A 27,281-nucleotide genomic window follows, 5' to 3' on the forward strand; every position below is an offset into this window, starting at 1 on the left:
TGAAAGGTATTGAATGGCAAGCTGCTGCAAGAAGATAAACCATTCATTTTGAAGATGGCAGCTCAGCAGATTTCAGAGCAAGTTAATCTGGGCTGCTGCCATTACTGGCAGGTGTGGTCATACTTGACTGTTAATGCAGCCGATGTCACACGATGGACTGGTGCTGAAGTTCCAAACCACCACGTACTAAACAATGTAACAGTTCACTTGCAGCTACTCTTATCCAGACTTTTGACTTCTCTTGCAGATATTTGACAGACTTTGTTCCTAGAGTTTGTTATACATGTGTCTTAGCTGGTGCAAGTTTTCAGAGACTTGCTGCAGACTTTCTCCATCTGTTTTCAGTTACGTTGATTGTCTTCAGTCAAATTTAAAAGTTCAGCTGCAGCATACAAAACTACTGTTTGCTACCCTGTGTTGGGCATCTTTCTGCTGGGTTTCAAAGTAGCTCACGTGTAGTTTTGGAAGAAACAGTCAAAGTATATTGCAGACAAAAGATAATAAAAAAGTTTAATTTAGAGTATAATTATTGTTCTAGGTGACCTTCTTTAGGCAGGAAGCTGTCAGGTTTATAATTGTCTTGACAAGTGTACCAAAGCTGCTAATTAAATGCAGTAAAAACAACTGTGCATGTTAACAACAAATTTCAGATCAAATCTTAGGGTCAGAACTGAAGAGCTCTGGCCTTTCTTTATAGGTTAGCTTCTATACTGCTGGTTTCTAATTACCTGTTAGTTATATAGGAAGGGCAGCCTCAACTGAGAGTAGAAAGCCTTGGTTTCTAAAGAATGTTGTGTTTGCATTTGTGTGAGATGCAGCCAGGGTTGAGCAGGGTTAGTGGCAGCTCTCTCACAGGAGAGTTCCCCACTGTGTGCAGGACTGGTGCTGGCATCAAACCTTTGGCATGTTCAGAGTGCTGCATTACTGGTGTTTCTTGCTTTCACAGATTCAGTTTTATTTTACTTTTTTCACTACTTTCTTAACATACTGTTTTATGCAAGATACCTTTTCTGTTTTCAGACTCAGCCTTTTAAAGCCCTTAAAAGCTGATTTAAAATGTGAGCACTGATGTTCCTCCTGGTTTCTCTGGTATTTCATGATTGCAGTTAAACATGCCAAGATGTGCTTTCCACCTGTTGTAATGGCTAGCCAGGGCAGAAAGAAGTCACTAATTGGTGTGCTGCACCTGTCCATGTGATACCCCTCAATCCCAGCAGTGTTTATCCCATTCCATGGGTCGTAATCCAGTTGTTAATCTGACAAGTCCCTTTTCTCCAGACGCCATAAATCATTAGTTGAATAAAGTGATGCATAAAAAGCATCATCAGAATGAAGAACCATCCATTCATCAAAGTGAGTGCAAAAATTAGAAAAATTAGTTAACACAACAAATCACTTTCTGTGCTTGTTTTTTGTAACTAAAATTCACAGTGGCAGTAATAGCTGGCCTTGCCTGTCAGTTTTCACCATCATGCTTTGGCTGCTTGTTCCTCTGTTATGATGCTGGTATCTTGAATCCATCCCTTTGGAGTTCTGGAAATTAAAACCAGGTAGTCTTGTGGCAGCCAAACAGTCCCAGGCATTATCTTATCCCTCTGAAGCTGTTGAAACCAGCAGCCTAGTCTTTGACATACTTTCATTTCCTGCTTGGTTCCTCTTAGCAGCAGCTTTTGATAGAAATCTGTAGTCAGGCAAGGTAAGCATTTCAGGTAGGAATGTTTAATCAGTGCTTTTAAACTGCTGATAAAATTAGGAACATTTCTGTGTGTGCTGTATATATATATAAACACACACACACATACTTGGGCAAATATTATAATTGGTAGCATGCTTTTTATGTTATGAGGTATTTTTCCTATTGGCATGAAAGAGTTGATCTTTTTATTGAGGTTTTTCTTTTATACACTGTTGAAATAAGGAAGTGTTCCAATTAGTGTTTAATTACCAAAACAATTTAATTTGTTGTCAGAGCTCTCTGAAGTTCTATAGAATGTGTGCCAGGAGAAGACCATAAAGTCATTCTGACTTAACAGTAAGACTTCATACCTTTCTTAATCTTACAGCTCCCTGTTTTCTTCCCTAATGCTTTCTTGCAGACAGAGAACGAGAACGCCAGAGAGTTTCTGTGGAATTAAACCCAAAGACTGTGAATGGAGTAGAACAGCATGAGCCCCTTCAGTCATCAGTTCAACTCCAGTGTAACCTAGGCAGGCCAAAGTCAAAATCTTCCTCAGTTAAATCACCCAATGCGTCAACCCAACTTGAAACAAAGACAGATGATTCAGTCAAAAAAAGAGGTAAATTGGGTCTCTGGTTGCTGTATTCTGAGGTCAAAAACAGCTGAGGCCTCGAGGAAAAGTACTCCAAATTCACTTAAGTTAGAAAGAGATGTGTTGGAAAGTATGAGCAAAATCATAACAAAATTAGTAAAACATTTTTTGGTCTATTTAACATATTAAACTGAACAATTTGAACTAATAATGCCTTTCTGACATTGATTTGGGGGATGCATTTCAGCAAACATGTTTAGAAACTGAAGAGCACTAGGGAGGGACTATGGAAAAGTTGGATTTGTGGACTTCAGTAGAATAACCACTTCATTCTAATCTGGGCAAATATGTTGAACTATTCCTGGTGCCTCATTCAGGAAAACTAAAACCAACTTTCTGACTACCGTGCAATTTTTGTTTTCTATTTTAGGGCCAAACATTGAAAAGTCAGTAAAAGACTTGCAGCGTTGCACTGTTTCTCTAACCAGATACCGTGTGATGATCAAAGAGGAAGTGGATAATTCAGTGAAGAAGATCAAAGCTGCTTTTGCAGAATTACACAGCTGGTAGGTAAATCAGCTGCAGAGATCCTTCAGCTCCATTTAGAACAGGGACTAATTAAGCCACTGGCATTAGCGGGGATGGGTCACTTACACCCTCTTTGTTTGTGGCATTTGGTTTCATTAAAAAAAAAACCAAAACAAAACATGGTGTCATTCAGATCCTCCTCACCAGCCAGGAAATAATATATGCATATATTGTATACATGCATACATTGTATACATACATAAAGTTCTTTGAAAAAAAACTCAGGGTTTTTTTTTTACTTCTAAATTACCATCTTGGCCTAATTCTTTTTTATCAGATTCAGTGGCAACATATATGAGCAAATGAAAGCTGTCTAAATATCTTGTCTGGGATTTTCAGAAGTCTCTTTTACTTTCTTTAAAGCTCTTCTTTCTATAGTGAATCTTTGATCTTATCTCCTTTGGCAGACAGTTCTTCACTGTCTCTTCATGACCTATCATCTTTGCTTCTTATCCTACCATTGTTCTCTTAACTTGCCCTCATAGTTCCTTCTAAGTTTCCCATCCATCATTAAATTCCCAATTTGCATCTCTAGTTTACTCTTTTTCCTCATTTTTTAATGTCTTTCGTCTGTTTTCCATTGTAATTTTGATTACTGCTGGTCTTCAGCATGTATACCTATGCCCTTTCAAAACCAATGGCAGAAATAATTGCTGCAGTATCAAGTTGCATATTTGGTATATATTCTTGTCATAGAAAAGTATTTTTTGCTTTGAGTTTCACTCAGCCTTGGTTAAGCATAGATGTCATACAAAACCTATGCATTAGAGAGTGTTGAAGTAAATAGATAAATAATTTTAAAATGTACAATACGTGGTTGCAAATCAGAGAAGAGTGAAAAACCTTTCCCCTTTAATTCAGTCACTGTATTTGGCAGTATTTTTATGAGCCTATCTTATAAAAGAGCAGTATTATTGGCAGAAGTTTGTTAACTTTGGACGTCAGTGGTGTATTCACTGTCTTCAAAGTTGCATCTAAAGTAACTCTAGGGCCACTGGGGCTCCACTTCTGTATGGGCAGAAAATCCAGGTGCTGCTGAGCTGATTTTTGGGAAGATTCTGGTTCACTGAGCCCCCAGTGTACTTTCCTGTATAGCAGGGAGAGCTGTGTTTCTGTCTCTCCAGTGAATATGAGCTGTGATCACCCAGTGTACTAAATTCAGTAACGTTGTCAGGATTGTTGTGGAGCCCTTACAGTGATTTTTGCTTATGGATTTAAATGTAGTAATAAGATTCTTGGGATAGAAAATTTGAGCAGAGTTCATCATCTCCTTGCACCTTTTTCTGGTAGTTCTTCGAGGGAACCTTTTCTCTGAGAAAACTATAGTTGAATCTGTAGTTGCTGTGTAGTTCACAGTCAGTTTTTTTTATTTTCAGCAGTTAAAACCACCTTACGTCACATGTCCCACCTTGGCTGTAGGCAGTCACAGGCAATTCAGTCTTTAAACAATTGTCACTCTGTCATGGAACAGACTTAGAATTCTTTCATGATCTAAAAGTGCAGGGAGGTAGTAAGTTCAGAACTGAAATTCTTCATTTTTCATGTGTTCATATTTTAGTTTGAAAAACAATAAAGTGTATTGCCTAATACGAAAATACCCCAAAAGAGTTTGTAAATGCAAGTACTTAAAATGATGAAAATAGCCTGGAAAACTTTTCAATAGGCTTCATTCATTTTGCCTCCTACCAGCTTCAGTGCCTAAAAATTATTGAAGTGGAGACTGCTGGAAGCTCTAGAATGAAACAGATCTGTGATCTGAATATTTGTGCCTCAGCATAACATTGCAACGAGGACAGTACAATGTCAGGAGATGTTTATGGAAATCTCTGTGCTGGCTGTGTTGCTTTTGGCAGCTCCTAAAAGTCTAACATTTAGGTTTTTCTTCAAATGAATGAAGGGGATTTTTTGTTTAAACAGTAAACTGCCTGACTTAACATATTCTTTGCTAAAATTAAAGAGAGTTTTGTGGTATTTCATGTGATCTTGTGGCCTAAACTTTGAGGAACATGGGCACAGCTGGTTTAATGTCTTGTTTCCAAAAAGTCCCTGACAACTGCTGTAGATTTGCAGGATTTGGGTAGAAATCACCTGAACCATTGATACATACAGCTTCAGACCTCATGCAAGGACCCCATTGCATTCCTGAGCTTTGTGGTTTAGTGTGTGTTACTTACCTGGGAGTTTCCTTGCTCCAGAGGATAAGGTTTTAAGTGAGCATACTTATTACCCTCCTTTGGCGTGGAGGTTCACTGTGGCACAGTAAACTTGTCTGTCAGGGAAAAATGAAGGAATTCAGCTGAACTGTTGCCCCCAGAATACTATGGAGTGACCAAAGCAAGGGAATGTTGTCAGGTCTCCACTGTGATTCCAAAGCTTTTTCCAAGTTCTTCTCCCAGTTCCTGCTGGAGTGCAGGCTGGTTGGGATGGACAGCAGATACAACAGCCACCAAGTGCTGTCTGTGTTCTGCCAGGAGTCCTGGAATGAGCTCAGTACTGTAACCCCTTCCTGTTCCACACAGCTGTCACCACCTAAGGGCTGGTCATGAAGTCAGAAGCTTTTATCTTGCATTGCAGCTGAATGCTGAAACACATACTAATTTGTCTCTTTTGGGTTTATTTTTCTTCCTTCGATAATAGGATATAAGATCACTTTTGTGTCCTTTTTTGTTATCGAGGTCAGAATCGAAACTGCATTGCAAGAGTCAGTAGTATTTTTAACTTTGTGATGATCTGTTTTGGTTTTTTAAATCTTCCCATTATTTTACCAATCACAGAAAGAATTAAGATTGCAATGATAATATCATGCATCTTCCTTCTACTTCCAGACAGTAAATTAAACCATTATTATGGAGTTAAATGAATAGCACATGTGACCTAAGATGTCCTGAAAGCTTCAGCAGAAACATCCACAAGAACTTCTTTTAACAGCAGAAACTATTGGGTGATTGCTGCCAGTGAAAATCCATGTTTCTCTCGGGCTGAGTATTTCACAGCATGACCTAACCGATAGGGAAGTTACTCCTGAACATGTACTTCTGTTTAAAAAGTAACCTATCTGCCAAAATAGTGGATACCCTCTGACAATCTCAAAAACAGTGCTAGGGAGTGGATATGCTGTGAACCCCTGTAAAAGCTTGGGGGGGGAAATGAAATGCTTACTTCAGTTTTGACCTGTAGTAAAATGGGGCAAATAACAATCCCAGAAAGATGTTTATTTAAAAACACTGCATTGGGCTCACTTCCTCTTTCTTAAAGAGCCTCACTGAAGTTTCTGCTTACTGGAATAATTCTCTGTGCAGTCAGAAGAAGTGATAACAGCTTGCATTTATTCAGTTCTTTTCATTCCAGAAGACACTATAGCATTTTACAAGCCATGGGCTGGACCAGGCAGACGAAACACAGTAAGTGTTTTGCAGTCTCATGTGGATTGTGCTCCTGCTGTCATCCAGCACTCTGGTCACCCCTGCTCTTGCTGGGCTTTTTGTGACATTACTTTCCCAAGGTTATGAGAGCACTCAGCAAAACAAGCTGAAGGTCAGTGTTACTTAGGAGAAAAATCTTCTTGGTAGTACTCCTTGATCCAGTATTTCTCCTCATTGCATTCAGCTTTGGTCTGTGGTTTTCAGGAATACCTTTGTGTGAGTGAGAACATAAGGTGCTCCCCTTACTACATCAAAATAAAATATATCAGTGCAGCCATGTCCCACAGTAGTGTAGACCACAGAAAAGAAGGCTGTCAAGTAGTCCTTAAGTTGCAGGGGAAGGTTAAAGTTAAATGAACTCTTCTCTCACTAGATACACTTGAGACATTTGTTGCCAAGCTTTAAACATACAGACATTAACTGTGTTCTCACTTCTTTTCCACCAAGAGACGGAATAACCATCCTAGGAATAAAAGGAGAGCCCCAGAAAATCAGAGTGAAATGTGGAGAGCACAAAAGGACACAGTTCCTCATAACACCTCTTGCCAGAAAATAATTTTCACATATTGGGCATTCATACAGTCGTATGGAAAACTAAAAGGAAACATCTGCTACTTGCCCATATGGTCTGCTGCCAGCCACAAATAGTCTGTAGAAAACAGTAAGAACCAGGTTTAATTACACTGCATGCAGAACTGAAGCACATAAATACAAGCTTCTCTTCACTTTTCTAAGATACTGGTATGTCCAGTGCCGTGCAAAGAGCTTGAAAACCAACACAACTGAATTTTTGGAGTGAAGAAAAAGCAGTTGAAAGCTTTACCATAGGCTAGATTAAAAAAAAAAATATTCTGACATAATGCTGGGAAGATGGAGTTTGGCAATACTGACAATTTAAAAATATATTAAAATAGATTCAGGGTAATAGAAAGCATGTGCTGTATTTTTGGGGAAAACTAAGCATATTTTATATTGTTTTCTAATTTAAAGCAGAGGAGTGGTTGAATGGGGGAAGAAGTAATCTAAAATAATAGAATTATGTCTGTACTTACATAGTTGTGTCTGTACTGACTCAGTGTGGGGTAGTGAGCAGTGGTGCCAGTGCTCACAGTTGCAGAGCAGTGAGAACACAGTTGCCCCTTTCTGGGACCCCTGCTTGTCAGACTGTAAAGATGATGGTTTTGTGTCACCTGTAGCCCAGAATCAGTGGCACCAGATGAGAGCTGCCTGTTTGTGCTGTGGTAGTTTGGAGATGGGCAGGTGGCTGGAAAGACCAGGACTAGTATTGCTTTACACTGAACAAGAGTTCTGTGCTGTTTTTCTCTCAGTTTCCAGGCAGTTCTTGTGAGGTTTCTGTCTGTCTGACAGCTGACCTTTGGTAGTCCCTATGCTTATAAAGTCTGGGTTTTCAAATCCTCTTGCAATTTGTTGTGATGTTTGCCCTCAGTCACGATCCAATCCTTAACCTTGTCGGCACAGGGAAGATAAAAATAATCTCCTTTCACCCAGGTTTCCTTGGCCCCACTGGGTTTTCAGGTACCTTCAAAGATGAGTGCTTTGACCAAGCCTCTGGGCCCTGGCCCTGCTGCCTGGGCAGTCTGGGAGAACCTGATCCAACAGCTCTGGCCATAGGCTGCACACCTGCCTGGAGAGGAGCTCGTGCTGGCCCTCTTCTCACGACCTCCAGCAGGCTGGGATCACCCTTGTTGTGCATGAGTGGAGAGAGCAGACAGAGCTCATGCAGCTGGGGGAGTCAGGTATCAATGAGATACATGTCCCCCTTCTGACCCCTTTGTCTTTTACTTACTTCATGACAGTATTTTTTTAACAAGTTTGTGAAGCTGTATTAAAGAGGTGACATTCAAAGGTGGATTACATTTCTTAGCTGTTGTTTGTGTTTTGTGGTGCTGCGTCTCCCCTCTTCCCTCCCAGTCGTTCATAGGTGTGTTTGTAATCTTCAGTAAAACACTGAGTACACAGGTTTTGAGGCCATGCAGGTAGACTCTTGATTTTGTGCACATCATTGTGGATGGAAAGTGAATATCTCCTTTCTCATCTCACTGTTGTCAGACTAGTGAGAAATCTAGCTTACTAAACACAAAAAGAGAATAATTATCTTGAAAATTACAACTGACATTCCTCCAAAAAGCCAGGCCTTTCTTTGAGGCCACTTTGCAATATGCTTTTGGGAAAGTTACCTCTTTTCTGTAGCAGGAGCTCAACAACTGTCTTCTCCTTGCTAGAGTGTGTTTAGGCTGAAATATATAAAACCAGTTAGGTATTGATACCTCAGGAATCAGGTCAGAACTGAAACTCAAACAGGAAAGAAGTACTTTACAAGTTTGTGTAGAAATGTGTGGGATGCTAACAAGACATGGTGCACCTCATACTAACCATTGTGAAAACTGACAACTTGTGAGACAATGCCTTCATTTCTAAAAAACTAAAATTTGGAAATGTTCTTTCAGGAAAAGGCTTTCCATAACAGTTTTTCGCTTAAAGAGGTTTTTGTGATGAGGCAGTAAATTTCTAATTGTTTGTAAAGAGAGCTTAAAAGAAAATTGCAAATAGACCTTTAATTACGGTGCATTTACCAGATCACACTGTTCTGGCTGGCTGCTAAAGAGAGCAATGTTAGTGATGGTAGATAAATTACATAAAATGAACTTGAATAACTAAAAGCCTTTGGGCATTTTCAGTTCTACTAGATTGTGCTCTGCAGAGGAAGGATTTCAGTGAAACTGATTTATGCTGTATTTTGTTTATCTTCGTATTGTCAAACGGTACTAGTGATCAGGATGAAAATTCACATAATCTGGTTTGCTGTGTAAACATTGTGCATATGCTAATCTGGTGATGAAATAACCTGCAAGCATTATGAACATTTAAATAATACTGAACTAATACCAGAAGAATATAATTTACTGAACATTGCAAAGTATGTCAGGTACCATCTTTTCTACAGGGTATTTTCTACAATATATATATATTTTTCCTATTACTATAAAGAGAACTTGAACTATCATTTCTCCAATTACAAAATAGCATGGCTAGTCAGTAATCCTGTAACACTTGTAATCACCTAGTACAGGTGATTGAGCTTTATATTTACATTCTCATCACATCGTTCTAGCTCCTTGTGCCAAAAGTTTTGACAGGGACAGTTTTAGTTTCTGGATTGGCGTGCAGGATTCTTTTGTGAAATACACAATTGAATTATAGATTCTTATCAGTTGTCTTCACACTGCCTGTGGGTGAAGGATTTTCCCTTCATGCTAGAAAGGAAATATGTGCAAGAAAGAAAAGCATAATACTTAAAGACCAATGCAGAGCTTATGAGGACCATCTCATGAATTTGCATGTAAGCTCAGCTCATATGCAGCAGAGACAGTAACAGTACTAACATCCCTCAAACTTGTTTGGGCTTGTCAGCATCTTGTCAATCAGTACAGCTTCAAGGAGCTACTGGGGTCTGTTCCAAAGTGTAGACACAGCAACATCACTGGAGTGTGTTCTATTTTTGTTGATGCCTAAACTGTCAGACTCCAACAGTGTCTCACTACTTTAACTCCCTTTCTCATGAAGAAAAGGTACAAATTGTGCATCAGTGTTCAGCAGCTCTCCAGCTGAACCAGCCCCCAGAGGATGCCCAGGAAAAAAACAGTTCTTCCCCCTTCTGGATGAGGAGCCCTGCTGCAGTTATTCAGGAGGCCACAGCTGGCACTGTGTTCCTCAGTGTCCAGAACAAAAGTAATTCTTAAACTGTACACAAAGCTGGGTCAGGGGGAGAGTAAAGCTTACTAAACACCCCAGAGAGAAAGTTAGCATTTTGAGGGGTTTAACAGGGTTATGAAAGAACCCATGTGAATTATGCTTAACAGTAACCTCTGTGCCATGCAGCTGGGACTTACCTTTGTGAGCTGTGTCAGCATGCCTGCCTCCATGTCAGCTTGGTCTTTTTATTTCCCCATCTCTTCAGGCACAATAGGTTTGTCATAATGCCTAGAAGAGGCAGAAGGAAAGAGAAGATTCTGGTCATCTGGAAGGAAACCTTGTGATTCTCATCAGTAAAGCTATAAATCAGCCAGCCTGGCAATCTGAAGCAGCTTTTCTCAAGAAACACTAATAACTTCAATCATTTTAGTGGGATTTAGAGGTATTGCAGCTGACTGAAAATATAGTTTCTTTAGCACTGTGCAAATACTAGATTTCATGTTGTAAACTAGAGGAAGATTGATTTGTTTCCACTAATGTCAGAACAAATTCAGAATTTGTTCTGAGTATGAAACTGTGAAATGAGGCAGCTGTCAGCATAATTTGCCCCTACCACTGCTGTGCCAGCAGCTCATTGTAGTTTGGCATTTGCAGTTCTTTTTTCCATTGTACACTAGTGTGAATGCTGCCAGCCTCTGTAGGACCAGGAATAAGGCACTTAGGTTTTTGTCTTCAAAACCACTTCAGCAGAATGATTGCTAGAGAGCTGCTGTCTCTGCTGCTGCATCTCATATCTCTACAGCATGAGCACTGGCTGTGTCTCATTGGCATGCCCTCTGTGTTAAGCCTCTGCTTTGCCATGTCCCCTCAACAAATTGTCTCCTTCCTGAGCCCCACTTCAAAATTACACCTGAATATTAAGCTCGAACAGTGCTAAATCCTGTGCTCCAAACTGCACATACTCACCTGTGGTGAACAGTGATATGGTGCTGACAGCTCAAGTTTGGTGCCCCAGTTGTGATCCTGAAAACATGAGGGGTAAGAAAAGGAAGAATCAGTTCTTTCAGGAGACAGGTGTGGTGAGGGGAGACAGAAAAGAAAGATATAGTAATGTTACTCTGTTTTTTTGTATATCATCAGTCATAGAGGTAAGGCTCACTTGATTCAGATCTGTCTTGAGTTTTCCCTCCGATGTCTTTAGATCTGAAATGCATTCTGTTCCTTGCTCTGCTAGAGCTCAAATCTGGTCATGCCTGAGTGTGCAGAAAGTTCTGCAGCACTCAGTATCCAGTTCTCCAGAGCACACCAATGGCTGCAGGCTGTGCACTGGAATGTACCAGCTTGATCCAACATTTTAGTGCCAAATGGACACTAAGGAGCATTAAAAGAAAATGCTTTCCTGGGAGGTTTTGCTGTTCTGAGCTTCGAGCAGTTCTCAGTAACACTTTTGCTGTGGTCTAATCACAGTCACTGTATTAAGGCTGAGTAGGGCATTTTTCCAGAAAATACATTAAAAATCGTTGAAATCCTAAGTTAAGGAGCTGTTCAGTTTGTCGGACCTTTGTGTGGAAACAATGGGATACTAGCAGGAACAAGAGACAAGATTTCATCCATTGCTTTTTCCACACTGTTCCTGTCCTTTCTCCTTCTATATGTTAGCATTAAGATTTCTCTTTGAACTTGTCATTTGTCTTTTTTTTCCCCAGGCCAGGGTTGTTTTTTTCCAGTTGTTTTCATTTATTGGTAGCTTTGATAAATCCTTGTTGGAAGTGGTGTTGCTCTGTTATGCATTTTCTGGTGCTGGTGGGCTTAGGACATTTCTAAAGAAACATTAACTTTTCCCATATATGACATACGGCAGTTTATGGTTTCCAAGCTGAGAAATGTGGTTGTATGCTTCCAGGTGAAAATTACTATGTTCCTTTCCTTTAGCCAAGAGAAAGAGAGTGCATGTCCTCTGCTGATGTAAATTAGTACAGCTGCATTGTCTTCAGGGAAGGAAAATCTTTTCAAGCTCTGGCTGTTAAAGAAACTTGGTTTCTTACATGGACAAAGGCACCAAACAGTTTCTTTCTTGCATTATTCTTTTTCCATTGTTAGTTTATAGCTAGAAAGGAAGTACTCAGGTGGTTGTTCTTTAAATTCATCGGTCCTCTACTGCCTTGACATCCAAACGCTTCCCTGAAATGTTCATCACAGACCAAAATGAAACATTAGCACAGGAAAACTGTCTAGTAACAGATAAGATTTGACTATAAAATATGATAAGTACAGGACTGCTATGGCCTTGTTTTCATTCTAGTATTAAAAGTGTTTTTATTTGGCGTTAGGTGCCACAAGTTTAGTAAGGATCTGTTGTTAGAGTGCAGAGAGGGCAATCCTGGAATGACCTGCACTAAAACACTCCTCTGATGAGTTCTGCTGTTGTGACCTTGTTGCTTGAATATGTTTTCCAGACAAAAGTTTGTATTTATATAACATAAACATAGTGTAGTGCACTAGAGAGGTACTTTGATAACAGAGATGGAAAAAGCAAAAATCTGCAGGTTTTTTTTTTTAATTTAAGAGAAAGTAGTAAGGATAACTAGATTCTCTTTGTGGAGGATAGAAATAGGTAAGAACTTACAGGACTCCTTTCAGCCACCTCTTGTGAAAGTCAAGGAACTTTATTATACCATGTAGTTAAAAAGCTAATTGAAATTAGATTAATTCTGAGAAGCTATGACTGTTTAGATTAGCAACATGGAATCATCACCTGCTTATTTGGCATTCAAGCTTAATGCTTATGCCTGGAGAATACTGAGTGCCAACTGGAGTAAGCGTGTCCTGCCATTGTCAGAGCCTGCCTCTTAACTGATTTTCTCTACCATAAAAAACCCTGCTGTTTTATTTCCTCTGGTGTGTAGGTCACACTAAACTGATCTGCAGGCTGAAACAGTAATTTTAGTCTTGTTCCTATGTATGGAACAAAAAAATCTGTTACACTGCAGTTGTGTTGTCTTGCTGAAACCTTTGCCATCAGCAAACCTGCTTCTGTCCCTCTTGTTGGCTACTGGGAGGCAGTGTATGTGTTCCCCACATAAGGACCTGTCAATACTTTCCTCTGTAAGTCTTCTGTCTTTTACTGCCCACTGATCTCTGGAGGATCTTCCCTTTCTTGCTAAAGATGTTCTAGACAAATGTTTTGGTTTTAAATTTTCTGTAATGTCTTCCTTCAGTAGAAGCCTGTTCACATGTAACTCAGTGTCTTCACTGGGTACAAAAGCAAATGTTTAAGGTTGATTTTATTTACAGGGTTGAGAGCTCCACTCTTCCCTTGAGTGCATGCCTAGATGTACTCCTGGTATTTGACCTACTTTTGGCAATTTTCCCCCCAGCTGCTTGACTTTACTCACGTATGCAAACACAAACATTAACACTGGTGGTGTTTATTAAATACGAATTTAACCTTTGGAATAATCTAGTGAGGGGAGAACAGGATGGCATACCAGAGCACTGTCCCTTGGAGAGCATTCTGCAGAGGTGTTAACTCCACTGGACAATGTCATTGTGTTCATGATGTGACCAATTTACCACATGTCCTGTCTCCTCTCAGCAGACCCACCTGATTACTTGCATTTGGACAGTTTATAAGCACTGTCAGGGATTTCACACCAGGCATTTGTAAGAGAGGCACACAATTCCTTTAGGAAGGCCAAGTAAAAGTGGAACAACTCTTTCCCAGTCCTGATTGCAATAGGGGCAAGGAAGTTGACTTCTGTTATGGAGATACTTAAATGCTTATTTACATCACAAACCATTTTCTTATTTACCCTGACAGATTTTGCAAAAGTATCACTGAGGAAGAAAAGGAACTCATTCCACGCATCTTTAATTTTGTTTCATTCTTAGTTTTGTCCCAAGACCTAAGATGTATTAATCTGGGTAGCAGCAATGGTGTATCTGGCATGATTAGGAAATGAGTGTTTAGTCATTTGAGAATTGCTGTGCTGAATCAGGCTGATTTCCACATCTCTACAGATACGTGGGAAGGCAGTGAGATGTTTGTGTAAAGCAGCACACACTCATTATCACTAATTTTTTGTAGCTGGCTTGCCTAGGTATTTCTTCAGCTTCATTTTTTTAAGTCTTAGTCATTTCAAAAGTGCCCATTATTAATGTCTGAAGTCTTTGTGTAGTTAAGAGTTTTTGATTTTCATGAAGTTCTAGTATGAATTAAATCACTTTTTTTTTCTTTCTTTTTTTCCTTTTGTAGCATCGTAGACAAAGAAGTGTCATTAATGGCAGAAATTGATAAAGTTAAAGAAGAAGCCAGTAAGTAAAAAAATGCACAGAGAAATTTTGGAATACTGTTGAAACAGTTGTTTTGTTTAGCAGAAAATTACACTGTCCATAAATTTGGTTTGCAGCTTTCCATCATCTTTCACTCTGTATGTATAGTCAGATAAGGCTTTGATGTGCCAGGGTAGTTTCTATGAGGATTGTGCATCAAAATTTCAGTATTATGAAATTAAGGTAAACCAAAAGGTGATATGGAATTAGATTTAAATTACTCCTTCTGCTTACCTATCAGAGCTTTTAGACCACTCTTTCCCCCTCCCCCCCTCATGTCTATGGTTATTCAATCACTTTGTTTCCATTTATCAGTCTCTGTTGGCTTATATTACCTGCATAAGCTAGAATACTGGAACTGGGGAGTAGGGGAGTAGGTTATTGTGTTGCCTTGCGTAGCTTTAAGGGATAATGATCAAGCTTATGAATTAGAACAATCAAAAACAGATGTTTTCTGTCTGTTTTCTTAATAATCTGTGGGAGTTGATCTGATTCCAGGCTTTCATGTTGTCTCTGTTTTTTGCATTTTCATGTGTATATATTCTGTTTTGGGGTGGGAAAAAGCAAGATGAGCCTTGTATTAGGATACCACAGTCTCTGTCTTACACTCCATCCAAGATCCAGTGTTTGTAATTACCCCCAGGAAATACAGTGGGACATGTTTCAGTAGAGAATGCTAAGCAAGAAATTGAAGAGTAACCAAAGCATTGTTAGAATGATACTTTTCCTGGCAGATGAAAATGTCCTTGCTATGAATGTATACAATCCTTTTATTGATTTGTGAATTTAAGGTCCTTCCAAGAAGGATCACAAATATATTTAACATTGTTGAATGCTTCATCTGCGTTTAGAACTCACTTAAGTTTACAAAAGTATACCAATGGAATTTCTGTTGAAAAAAATGCTCTAAATTCTCTGTTGCTGTCCAAGTCTCTTGCAGTTCTATGTGTGTAGAAACCAGAAGGCACAAAGTTACAACAGCAAAGATTTTCAAAGTTTGTATTTTGAATTTTATTTGCTAATTTTCTAGGAATAATGTGAAAGAGATGTGAATTTGAAGCTTTGTGTTATTCTGGGAAGGACTTGTGGAGGGAGATGTATCAGCAGGTTTTGTTTACCTGCAGATACCAGGTAGCCATAGTCAGCTACAGAGCATGCACTCATTCCCAGGAAAAACAACAGCAGAATTCCCACTGATCAGCAGACATAGGTTTAAGCCCTAACTGCACAAACAAAACCACATTTTGGAAATCCACTGTCCACGGCTGATGGTATCATAGGGCCCCTTCATTAATCTTAGCCAGTTATAGGAATTTTTGTAGAAAGTAAACCTAATTGCTACCTACCAGCATGCAAAGTGCTGCATTTGCACATGGCATGTTCTGTCTCCCTGTTTTCCTGCCAGCTCCATGCATGCCACTGGATGGCCCAGTACCTGGCTCCTGCACTGTGCTTTCTGCTTTCTCTCCAAGGCTGCTCTAGGCTGTAAAGCACCTTCAAAAGCTTAGACAGAAAGTTGTTCCAGGACTGTAACATGCTAACCAAGATTTAGAATACTGTTTATTTTCATGTCTCTGCTGCACTCAAGGACTATTTTACAGTGGGTGATCTTATTCTTACTGTCACTAAGGAAAGAAAGAAAAACACTAGGAAAAATTCCAAATACAATAATTTCAGTGTTTTTTTAAAACATGAGTATTTGGCTGGCATCTCATGGAAATAAATGCCAAGATGAGATGATATGGTCTGGGCAGTCACTTAAGCAAAGTGATCTTGGGGAGGAACAATATTAGCATTACCTAGAAAAAGCAGTAAAGCAGAACTATTGGACAAGGTAAGCACCTGGTAAACTGTTCATTTAATGTGATAAAATTCTCTCACTCCTGTAGACCATATTCTACAAAAAATGAAATAGAAAAGATCAGCTGGGGAGAGAGCAGCTGTTCTTAGCATAGGTAATAATGTAGGCACGGATTTACCAGCAGGGCTAAAGGAACTGCAGCCACCCTCTCCCTGCTGTGTGTGACACACTCCTCTGCAGTGGCACAGTTTGTTTGCTCCCACAAAGCTGTACAGGTGCAGCTGTGTCTCCCTGTGCCTGCTGGACCATGCTGTACTCAAATACGAGTACTCAACGTTGTACTGAAACACTGGAACAGGTTTTCCAGAGGAGGGGAGATGCTCATCACCAGAAGCATTCAAGGTCAGGCTCTGAGCAGCCCCATCTATTGAAGATGTCCCTGCTCATGGCAGAGGGTTGGACTAGAGACCTTTAAAGGTCCCTTCCAGCCCAAACTATTTATTGACTCTACAATACTTTCAAAAGAAAGTGTTACCTGATTAAATATATGATAATGGGTCAGGAAACAAACTGTGAAATATCATTATTTCTCACCTTTAAAAATAGCATTAAAAGTGTAGGCTGGTTACATGACTTGTCAAGTGTGCTGTGGAAATCTGTGGCAAAAAGAAGGCAAAGAAGCCAAAAGCTCTATGGCTGTGGTGGAGTCTGTGTCCTTAGGATAGTTTACATTAAGAACCACTCCCACTGACTGTACATGTAAGTTCAAGACAAAGGACTATGATTGTTACTGCTTTACATTTAGATGTTGTTTCCTCTGTGCCATAAGTACTGATGCCATCAGCCAGTTAATCGGTTGTTGCTTTTACACTGAGTCACCATTTAGGTCATAGTTTGCATATATTTCCACCAAAATTGTAATGTCACATTATCTTGTGTACAAGTAGACCATTGCTTCGTGGTTTATGAGTAATCTTTCCCTGTAAGAATATAATTACTCACCCCTTCCTTGCATAGGATATACAAGACAGGCAGTAATGAATATTTAGTATTTTTTTCATAAAGACTGTTGGCCTTCAATGCTGGTTTGAAATGGCAAATGTGTGTATTCCATATGTGAAAAAAAATTCAAAATCACAAAATTGCAATAATATAAGCTGGATATGAACAGGTTTTTTTCAGAGGAAGTGAAGTTCCCCTGTATAAATCAAATACAGCATGTCTTCAGAAACAGCCTGGTGACTCAATGTATTGCTTCTTTCCATGTCTCTGTAAGGCTCCCTGTTTTTGTGCTTCAAAATAAAGCACTGGAAAACTCAAAACAGCATGTCTTTGCCCCTGTTTGTCTGAATGTTGGAGGATTGGTTTAACTTTGATTTTCTGACAGCTATCCCATTTTCAGATCCTTTTCAAAATCAGGCAGTTCAGTGAAATATGGTGATCAACTTAATCTGTGGAAATACTGTATTGGAAGTCCAGTTGAAGTCAGTGGTCTATGTGTTTGTCTCACATGGGATGTACCATGTTAATGCCCAAAGATTAATTGCTCTGTAATTACAGAGCAATTTACCTTCCTAGCATTAATGACTGACTATTGGTATTTGGCAGTGGAAATCCTGACTGCTCGTCAGAAGAAAGCAGAGGAGCTGAAGAGACTGGCAGACCTAGCCAGTCAGATGGCTGAAGCACAACTCTCTGAACTCAGGGCTGAAATTAAGGTCAGGCATTCACTTCTGCTTGGGTATTTTAGCCATTTGTAGAAATGCCAAGGAAGAGTTGTCACATTAACATGCCCAGGCTGGTCATTCCTGCTATGGGCCGAGGGGTAAATAGCTTTCCATAGGGGAAGTGTAGCTTCTTAAGGCATTGTAGCACCTCTGAGCAGTGTACAGATGCTATCAGAGAAGATTCAGCAAGTAAAGCTGATAGCTTCAGGTTCAGTGATCAGACATACACTCTCTGCTGAAATGACCCTCTTCCCAAGTGTGGGAGTGATCTACCCATCACTGGACTGTGAGACATAATTTTGTAAAGATGGGAGAATACTTGGTTCTGCACAGAGATCTTGTGAACAGGGCAGTGTCAAGAATTCGTGGAGCCTTAAAGTGAACTAAGTATGAACTGATTCTTTGACCACCCATAGAGTCTTTTGCTCAGACTGTAAATCACTGTTAACATGTCTGTTTTTGCAGCACTTTGTGAGTGAACGGAAATATGATGAAGAGCTGGGCAGGTCTGCCCGATTTTCCTGTGATACAGAGCAGCTCAAGACCCAGATTCAGCAATGTGGAGAAAGTAAGTGCTGGTGATCCCTCTCACTGAGTTTCTCAGAGCAGTCATACCTGTTCAGCAGAGCTGACAGCACGTGTGCTGCCAGTGTGTGAGTGTGCAGCAAGCCCAGTGTGAGTGGTGTCTCTGGATGGAGCAGGACTGCTGGACACACACGAGACAACTTTACAATTTTCAATAGGTTACAACTTTACAATTTGCAATATGTTAGACTCACTGTGCCTGGGCTGCACACTCCATCTGCAGGTGCACAGTACCATCTTTGTCAGAGATTTCCAGGTATTATTCAGATCAGTTGGAGTTTTCAATCTAAACAGGATCCCAACTCTAGGGAATACACAAATTCAGTAATTTATAAATAAATAGTAAATGGGAAGCTTCTGTGTGTGAGCATAATGTAATGAGACCAATTCAGATCTCTCCTGCTAAGAACTCCCCAGCTTTGTAACAGTATTCACTGGGTTTTTCAGGAGCCATCTAGAGTCCCAAATCATAGAATCACTCAGGTTAGAAGAGACTGATCCCACCTTGCTACAGCCTTCTGTTAGGTACTTGTAGAGAGCCATAACGTCTCCCCTCAGCCTGTTTCTAAATAATCTGCCCTTCTGCTTGGAAATTCAGGTTCACATTTTTTGCTTCAAGTATCACGTCCCTGTTGCAAAATAGGAGTCTATCTCTCATCTCTATCATGCTTTTTTGCCCCCTAAAACAAAGTAAATTATATAAGGGTTTGCCCGGTATGTTTGTTACCCTGTCCTGTGTTATTCCATTCAGGAGAAACCTGAACAAGTGCATCTTGGTGGAAGGAAAATAATAAATGTTTTCAAGTAGTTCCTAAAAAGACAAAATGGAGAAAGTACTACACAGTCTGCCAATACAAGCTTCTGACTACACAGCTAAAGAACTGACTGCTTGAAGGCATAAGCAGTTTAACTCATTAGACCATAAGAACTGCTTTTGGAGAACACTTTGAAGATCCATCTAATCCCATATCCTGTCTTTCAATGAAACCAACCCAGGATGTTTCAGAGGAAGACATAAGCTTCCCAGTAGTGCATCTAATTGTTTGCAGTCACCTCATAGACTCTCTCTAATACCCTGAAGCATTAGAGGTTGGAAATTCTATAAAGATTATCTTGACTAATAATACCACAGCTGCTATTGATATAACCATAGAGTATTTTTTTAAAACTCACTGAACTACTTTCCGAAATAACTTCCAGCTGCAGTTAATTCTTCAAGTTAATTATTTATACCTCATTTCAGTAAAGCATTACGTAGGCATAGTTTGATGCAGGCCTGTTTAAATCAGGTCAGTGAAGTCAAAAGAGCAGCTATTAGCAGGGGAGCAGTGTCATCCTAGAAATGACTGATAGTGCACTGACTGTCTGAAGAATTTTGCTCATACCTACCCTCAGTGACCTTAGGTGAGCAACTTGTGATGATTGGTGTCTTTGACAAGAGCTCTTCAGTGCAAAAGATGTTTGTTTCTCTTAGCATCACCTCTCAATGAGGCCCATACCCTGCTAGGAGCTGCAAATACCCCTCAAACAAGAGATTTATACAAAGGCCTGTTAGCTAAGAGCAGCCACTCTTAAGGGCTTTAACAAAAGCAATAACCAAACCCACAATTTGTGCAAAGGAAGGAATGTTCTAGCATGAGAAGATCATAGACAGCATATAGTCAAAAGGAAGGACAGGAAGAAACAAAAATAATTGGATTGACATATATCAGAACACCCAGAACATCCTTTCGCTGTACATCTTTTTTGTTAAAAACACATCTTTATGACAAGCATCTGGGTTTTTATATGGGCTTCCACGTGCAGCAGTCTGTTTTAGATGAGAGAGAATTAACAGAATTCAGGTATGGTAGGCTTCACTGAACTCAGAAGACAAAATTCAGTTCATTGTGCAGATCATTGCATTGTTTTTCTGAAGAGGACACCTAGTGGGAGAAGTAGCTGATTTTTGGTCTAAGTGAATAAGATCCTCAGAAAACAGATGATGCTTAGTTACTAAAATGATTCCTCATCTTCTTCTCTGTACTAGAAGTGAAGAAATAGAAGTACCTCTTAGATAAAAACAACAGGTGTCTCTCTGGAGTGAGCCTCAAATTTGTCATCTGTATCAGAAGGAAATAGAAAAGTTCTATAATCAGAAAAATCAGGACAGCAAATTAAGATCAAGAACTTCATTAGCCTCAGAATCTTCTTCAAGACTGCTTGGGGCCATTTTGCAAAAGGCAGCTTGAAAAAATCCAGAGAGGAATCAAGGTTTCTTTGGATGCATTTCATATCCAAATGCATCAGTGCTTAGTAAATTAGGCAATCTCAAAATTACTGAGAAGTAGAGAGTAGGAATATATGGAGATGGGCAGTAGTGGTTCCTGGTGGTGCAAACTGCTCTGATCTTCATGAAGTGGATTAGTGCACTGCATTCAGTTCCAGTTTTTATAGATACCCATGATACAGAAGAACCTTTTTTACCCATTTCCTTTAGATAGGAACAAGTTCTCTTAGATACCAAAAGCTCTTTCCAATTTTAGTGCAGTGCCACCACACTGGTTCTTTTATGTCCAGAAGTGCTTTGCAGTGAGGCAGACTTACAGGTGTAGAACACTATGGCCTGACTCCAACCAAGTTGCTTCAATAGTTAGATTACTTCATTTTTTAAAGTGAGACTGAAGCACTGCTTCCAAAATTAACTATAAGCAGGGTAGGAATATGGTCTTCTGTTTAGATGTTGATCATTTAACTGTTAACACATAATCCCTTATTTTTTTTACAGTTTCTCACCCAAAGAACAACTATTCCTCCAGAACACCGTGTAGTTTAGTGCTGTCTTCAATGACCTCGCATGCAACAACTAGCAAGCAAAATATGCACAATCGAAAGTCCTCTAGTAATGCCAAGAACTCTGATAATAAAACAGCCAGCAGTAAAGTACAAAGTTATCCTTCCAATCCTACAGAATCTTCTTCTCAAGGAGTCCCCACAAATAAGCAGGTAATGTGTCAATCAGTCATGAACTAAACTAAATTACTTCAAAACTTGCAGAAAAATATGTAGCGTTGAAAGTTGTTAATACAAAATCAAAAAGTGGTTCATGGCCTATATTTCATTAGTAATTTTTGAAGATAGTAAGCATATATCTTCCAGATTCATGTTCAAGCCAGTGTGAACATACAAAGTAGAAATACTAGAAAAACCATATTAGTAAAGGAAGCTGTCTGTTTAGAAGTGTCTAGTAGCAGTAACAGAGTGAAAAAAACCTCTCCACTATAGCTAAATGTTATGGTGGAGAAACATTTAGTCCTGATAAATGGCCAGCTGATGTGCTGTTGAAGCACAATTATTAGATACACTTTGAAAGTAGAACCCTGCCATGTTTAAAAGCTTACTATTTCAGAAGTTCTATAATACAGGTTATAGTATTGTACTATATTAATAGCATTATATTATATGTATATTATATATATATTAATTACATTTTGTTGCAATAGCACCTTAGAATGTCCCTGTACTATTGTTCTTGGGTAAAGCTGCCACTAAAGTTGGTCTGGCTTTTGTCCCAGTAGGGATTTTAGGCTCTAGTAAATGCCTGATGGGAAATGTAAGACGGTGCATAATGTCAGTGCATGTATGGAATCACCTGTCCTCTCAGGCATGCAAATCAAAGTAATTCAGCCACTTCCCACTAAGAATCAACACATCCTCTGAGCAAATGGACTTATCTTCCACAATGAGGATTCTTCACTTGACTGTCATTTACATGTGACAGTCTGTTCTTCCTCCAGTCCTGCACAAGGCTTTACTAGGATAGCAGCATTCATGATTTTGGAAAAAATCAGTCAGTATTAAATTCTTCAGTACTTCTTAACTGCTCAGAGAATCATAGAGTACCCTGATTTCCACTCCTGGCCCTGCACAAGACCCCCCAAAAAAATCTCACCCTGTGCCTGAGAGCATTGTCCAAACACTTCCTGAGCTCTGTCAGGCTTGGTGCTGTGACCACTTCCCTGGGGAGCCTGTTCCAGTGCTCAGCCACCCTCTGGGTGAAGAACCTTTCTCTAACATCCAACCTAAACCTCCCCTGCCCCAGCTTCAGGCCATTCCCTCTGGTGCTGTCCCTGGTCACCACAGAGCAGAGATCAGTGCCTGCCCCTCCTGTTCCCCTCACAAGGATGCTGTGACTGCAGTGGGGTCTCCTTCAGTCTCCTCCACACTGAACAGACCAAGTGCCCTCAGCCATTCCTCACACAGATTCTCCTCAAGGTCCTTCACCATCTCCATGGCCCTCCTTTGGACACTCTCTCATGGTTTAATGTTTTTCTTATATTGTGGCACCCAAAGCTGCCCCCAGCACTCGAGGTGAGGCTGCCCCAGTGCAGAGCAGAGCGAGACAATCCCCTCCCTTGTCCAGCTGGCAGTCCTGAGCCTGATGCCCTCCAGGACACGTTTGGCTTTCCTGGCTGCCAGGGCACTGCTGACTCACATTTAACTACTATTGACCAGAACCTGCAGATCCCTTTCCTCAACAACTGCTGTTGAGATGTCTAGAATTTCATCTCCTTTTCTGTATTCTCTTGAATCATGGCAGACTTTAATTTGGCATCAGTGATGAACTTGCCATCTGTGTCTCCGGGCTACTCAGATGTAATATGGTACTCACAGTTCTGGTTAGAGTTATTATAAAGAGACTGGTAACAATCAAGAATCAAGACCTTTTAGTGTTCTCCCTCTCCTATTCCCTCCTAATAGTAACACTGTTAATTTTGACTGCTGTGTTTCTTGGCCTGTTGGAAGGATTCAGACAACCTAACAGTTATCCAATTTCTTTCTGGGTAGAATGGGCCTTCTAGCCAGAGACGAAGATTCAACCCACAGCACCAAAATGCGCGGCTCAATGGATCTCACAAGTCACAAGGTGCCAGTAATGAGGCAGATCAAAATACAAAGAGTGGTTCCAGGTCTGAGCACAGAAGACAGCAACATAACAGCTTTCGATCTAAAAATAAAGGAGCTATGAAAAATCAAGAGCAGTCTACAACTGCAAGGACCACAGAGAATCCGGCGCATTCGGAGAAGTCCCGACGGAAGCATCACACGCCAGACACGGCAGAGCACAGGCCTTTCCAAAGCAGCGTTGGCAGGGTGTCACAATGCAATTTATGTCCTGCAAGGATGGAGGTCTCTGCTGATGCCACTGTTCTTTCAGTGCCAGCTGTGACTTTGGTTGCTTAAAATGTCACAGTGATGGCAGGCAGAGAAATTCAATCTCTTCATTTTAGTTTATTGCTTGAAAAGCTTGTTGGTGAAGAAAGTAAGTCAGAACGTAGTCTTTTAAATCTTTTGCTGCTCAAACTTGTTGGTATCTTTATTACTTACTAATTACCAAAATTAAATCATACTTTCAAGTCTTTCCCCAATATGTTCACATTTATTTTGTCATGACTGTACGGAATCTTACCAAAGCAGCATTTACTTCTTAGAAAAATGAAATCTAGGTTGGAAAGATAAATTGATAATTAAATTCATAATAGCAAAAAACCTGTTGTAGATATGTGGTTTTACCAGTCAACATTGTTATTTCATAGAACAGCCTGTGTTAGAAGGATCCCAGGAAGTTTGTATGCTGTGGTCTGCAATGAAATCAAATAATCTTGTAGAATTTTTCAGCAAATCTCTATACACCTCTTTCTTTCTGTGCGTGTATACACGTACATGCATGCACACTGTATACACAGAGAGTATTGTTCTAGATGAGAAGAGTTGAAAAAGCAATTTGTTTGATTTTAGCTTATTATTCCATAATCTGAGATCTTTAAATTCAAGTATAAATTGTATTAAATGTATTACATATTGGTATTTTTCATGGACAGACTATTTTTATGAGGCTGAGGAAATATGCTCATTTAAGTTTGGAATGTATATAGTAATGGCTATTGAGATGCACAGCCCTGTTCTCCATCCTTATCAGCCACTTTTCTATGACTAGTTGGATTTATTTTTTGCATATGAAAAGTTGCAGCTCTTCTAGACTTGAATTCAAATTATTTTTCTATATTTTTGCTGTAGGAACCATCTGTCCATAACAAGAGCTATGACTAATAAATTACCTAGTCTTTATGTTCTGAGTCTGTATTTCAGAAAACCTGTTTCTTCCAAATAATTAAAATCTTCTTTCTAAAATACTCTGGTGTTTGCTACTTTGCAGTGCCTAACCTTGTACTCTTACTCAAATTGTATTTGTGTAGTGGAACTGGTATCAGTGGGAGGCTTTCAGCTGAGTTTGGACTGGATTAGGCTTTTGCTTCTAGCTTGATTCTAATGCCACAGCACACAAAACAACCTTGCCATGAGAGCCACCTCCATGCTGAACACATTTCACAGTAAGTTACTGTTTAACATAGTAAGGTGTCAGAATCCAGAGCTGGTGTCAAGTGACCTGTTGGCCTAAGTGTCAGAATCAGGAAGGTGTGAGGTCAGTAAGAGCAGAAGGATGCTTGAGCAGTTTTAAAAGTTTACACCTAGGTGATTTTTCACTATTGCTTTCTACCAATTTCCTCTGCCCGAGTTGTTTGTTGACTGCACACTTCCTTAGTACTGACTGGATTACTGTTCCTGTGGGGCCCTTGAAAAATAATCTCCAAGGAATAAGCGAGGTGCATTCCCAAATTTTTATTTTTCTTTACGTACTTATGCAGTGTCCCACATGTGAATATTGGTAAAACCTGATTTTAAAGGACGAGTAACTCACTGTCATCTGGAAGAGTGGTGAAAGAAAAACAAATGTGTAGGTAGACACTGGCTTTCTTAGCATTACAAGCACTGCTATTATCCTAGTTAATTATCTATCACACTTCTAAACTGAATGTTTTGAAGTAGATGGAGCTGAAATTCCAGAATCTGTTGTACATATCCATCAGATATCCATCAGCTTTTCAAAATTTATCTGCTGTATTACAGTTTCACTGTAACCTCACTCTTAAAGAGATTTAAGTAAAAATTACATGCAGATATTACACAGTAATTTCTTATAGTATCCATACGTAAGTTGTGAAATATGTCTCTTCTTGTAATCCTTCCTAAAAAAAAGGAAAATTAAACTTACCTGTAATGACATTTATTCCTTCCTTACAGCTTCTACACGTGATCATTGCATTATTGAAAGTTACTTTATTCCATGAGTCAGTTTCTGACAAGTGACCTTCTGCAGATAAATAAATGAAATCTGTAAATTAAGTCATTACTTAGCACAACAGGACTACCTTGTGCTCTAAATTACCAGCCAAGCTTTGATGTACTGGAGGCTCAGTATGTGACAGACCCAGGACTAACAGGTGAGAGACAGCATTTCTCTTTTCTCTGCTGATGCAAGGACATCTTTGTTAAAAAGCTGTGCATGGGTTTGGTTAGGCTGAGGAGAAGGCTGCTTGTGGGAATGCTGCAGTTTAGTACACCAAGTTTTTGTCCAGTATCTGTACTGGTTTGGGAAGGTTATTCCAATGCACATTTTAACCACATGATGTGGCTGTGCTCTGAAACTGTGTCAGAATCTTCATCTTCCATTTCATGTCTGCCTGTATGCTTGGAATCATATCTGCCAGTTTCTAGGAGTGTTTTACTGTTCATGAGAATTACAAGTAGCCAAATGCTCTTGGGCCCATTTTCAGCAGAACTCTGTCTTCTCATTGCAGAGACAACTACCTGCAGTTCTCCTTTTAAGGGACTGGTAGATGGGCAGTGAGAGATTTCATGGCAGGGCAAGGCTTCCCTTCTAGGCCAGTCTAAAAGTCCCCTCAATTAGGAAAGTAAATTTAGCTGTTTGGCCTCACTCAAACACAAACATGGAATTCCCACTGCACTTTGTGCTCTTCCAGAACTGGAAACACATCTTAAAGGGGCAGTATTTTAAAACAGGCTGTGCTTTTGTGTAAGATTAAATGCAGAGTAAAGGCAGAACCCAGCAAAACAAAGATCCACATAAACAGCTGGAAAACTAAAAAGTGAAGGTAACTTAATCCAGTCAAGGTCTTTGGAAAACTTATATTAGTTAACCATATTTGGGAAAAAAGAAAAGATAAAACCCCCAACACTTAATATGCTTGAAAATATCTCCTTTAAAGAAAACACAGTGATTCTGGAATTGGAATAACTTGCTAAATATATTGGGTTTTTTGTTTCTTTTTTTTTAACATGATTATAATGATTTATAATTTCACAAAGATTCAAAGTAAATCATTGTCACACCACTTGACAGTGCATCTAGTTCCAGACACCATGAAGGTTAATGCTATCCATCTATTAAAAACTGCTTTTCAGTCAGATTATTGTGAAAAACAAATGTCGCAAACTTAGTCTCAATGAATTGCATATTCAGAGAATCCTAGAGTACATTGTGTTACCTTTCCGTAATTTCTGCTTTGTCTTTTGTTCAGTGTAACTTTTTTTGTTGAGATATGAAGAGCCTTGGGATTATTGATCTTCAGGTTTATTTTTAAAGAAAAAACACTAGCTTAAATACTCTAAAGGCCAGATGGTTTTCCATATACACACCAATAGCAAAAATTTACAGTGCTCTACACCTTTTACAGTGACTACTGTTCATGGCAAAATGTCTTGTTAAAAACATGTTAATACATGAAAATTTGTTTGTTTTTTTTTTTTTACTTGTGCAAATTATGTTTCAAGTCCTTATGATTGGGAGAAAAGCCTGAAAATGCGATGGCTTTAAATGAGCTAGCAAATAAAACATTTAAAGAGCCCTTCTGTAATTCTCAATAGTGTCAGGAATTTTAAGAACTTGTTTTTTGGCAATGTTCTCAGTGTTCAGAGACAGCTGTATTTACTGTGCTGGAGA

At 39.5% G+C, this 27,281-nt stretch overlaps 1 protein-coding gene across 1 annotated transcript in view; it reads left to right on the top strand.

The window, feature by feature from the left end:
- The window catches only part of SPATS2L (spermatogenesis associated serine rich 2 like), a 41,521-nt gene extending 17,027 nt beyond the window's left edge, over positions 1–24,494 (top strand). The window contains exons 5-11 of the mRNA XM_062498107.1: positions 2,097–2,297; positions 2,701–2,836; positions 14,250–14,308; positions 17,736–17,845; positions 18,320–18,422; positions 21,207–21,424; positions 23,267–24,494. Of these exons, the coding sequence (XP_062354091.1) occupies positions 2,097–2,297; positions 2,701–2,836; positions 14,250–14,308; positions 17,736–17,845; positions 18,320–18,422; positions 21,207–21,424; positions 23,267–23,662 (1,223 nt within the window). The 3' untranslated portion in view covers positions 23,663–24,494. The remainder of the gene's footprint in view (positions 1–2,096; positions 2,298–2,700; positions 2,837–14,249; positions 14,309–17,735; positions 17,846–18,319; positions 18,423–21,206; positions 21,425–23,266) is intronic.
- Positions 24,495–27,281: the final 2,787 nt, after the last annotated feature.

Source organism: Cinclus cinclus, chromosome 9 (genome assembly GCF_963662255.1).
Source record: "Cinclus cinclus chromosome 9, bCinCin1.1, whole genome shotgun sequence".
NCBI lineage: Eukaryota > Metazoa > Chordata > Aves > Passeriformes > Cinclidae > Cinclus > Cinclus cinclus.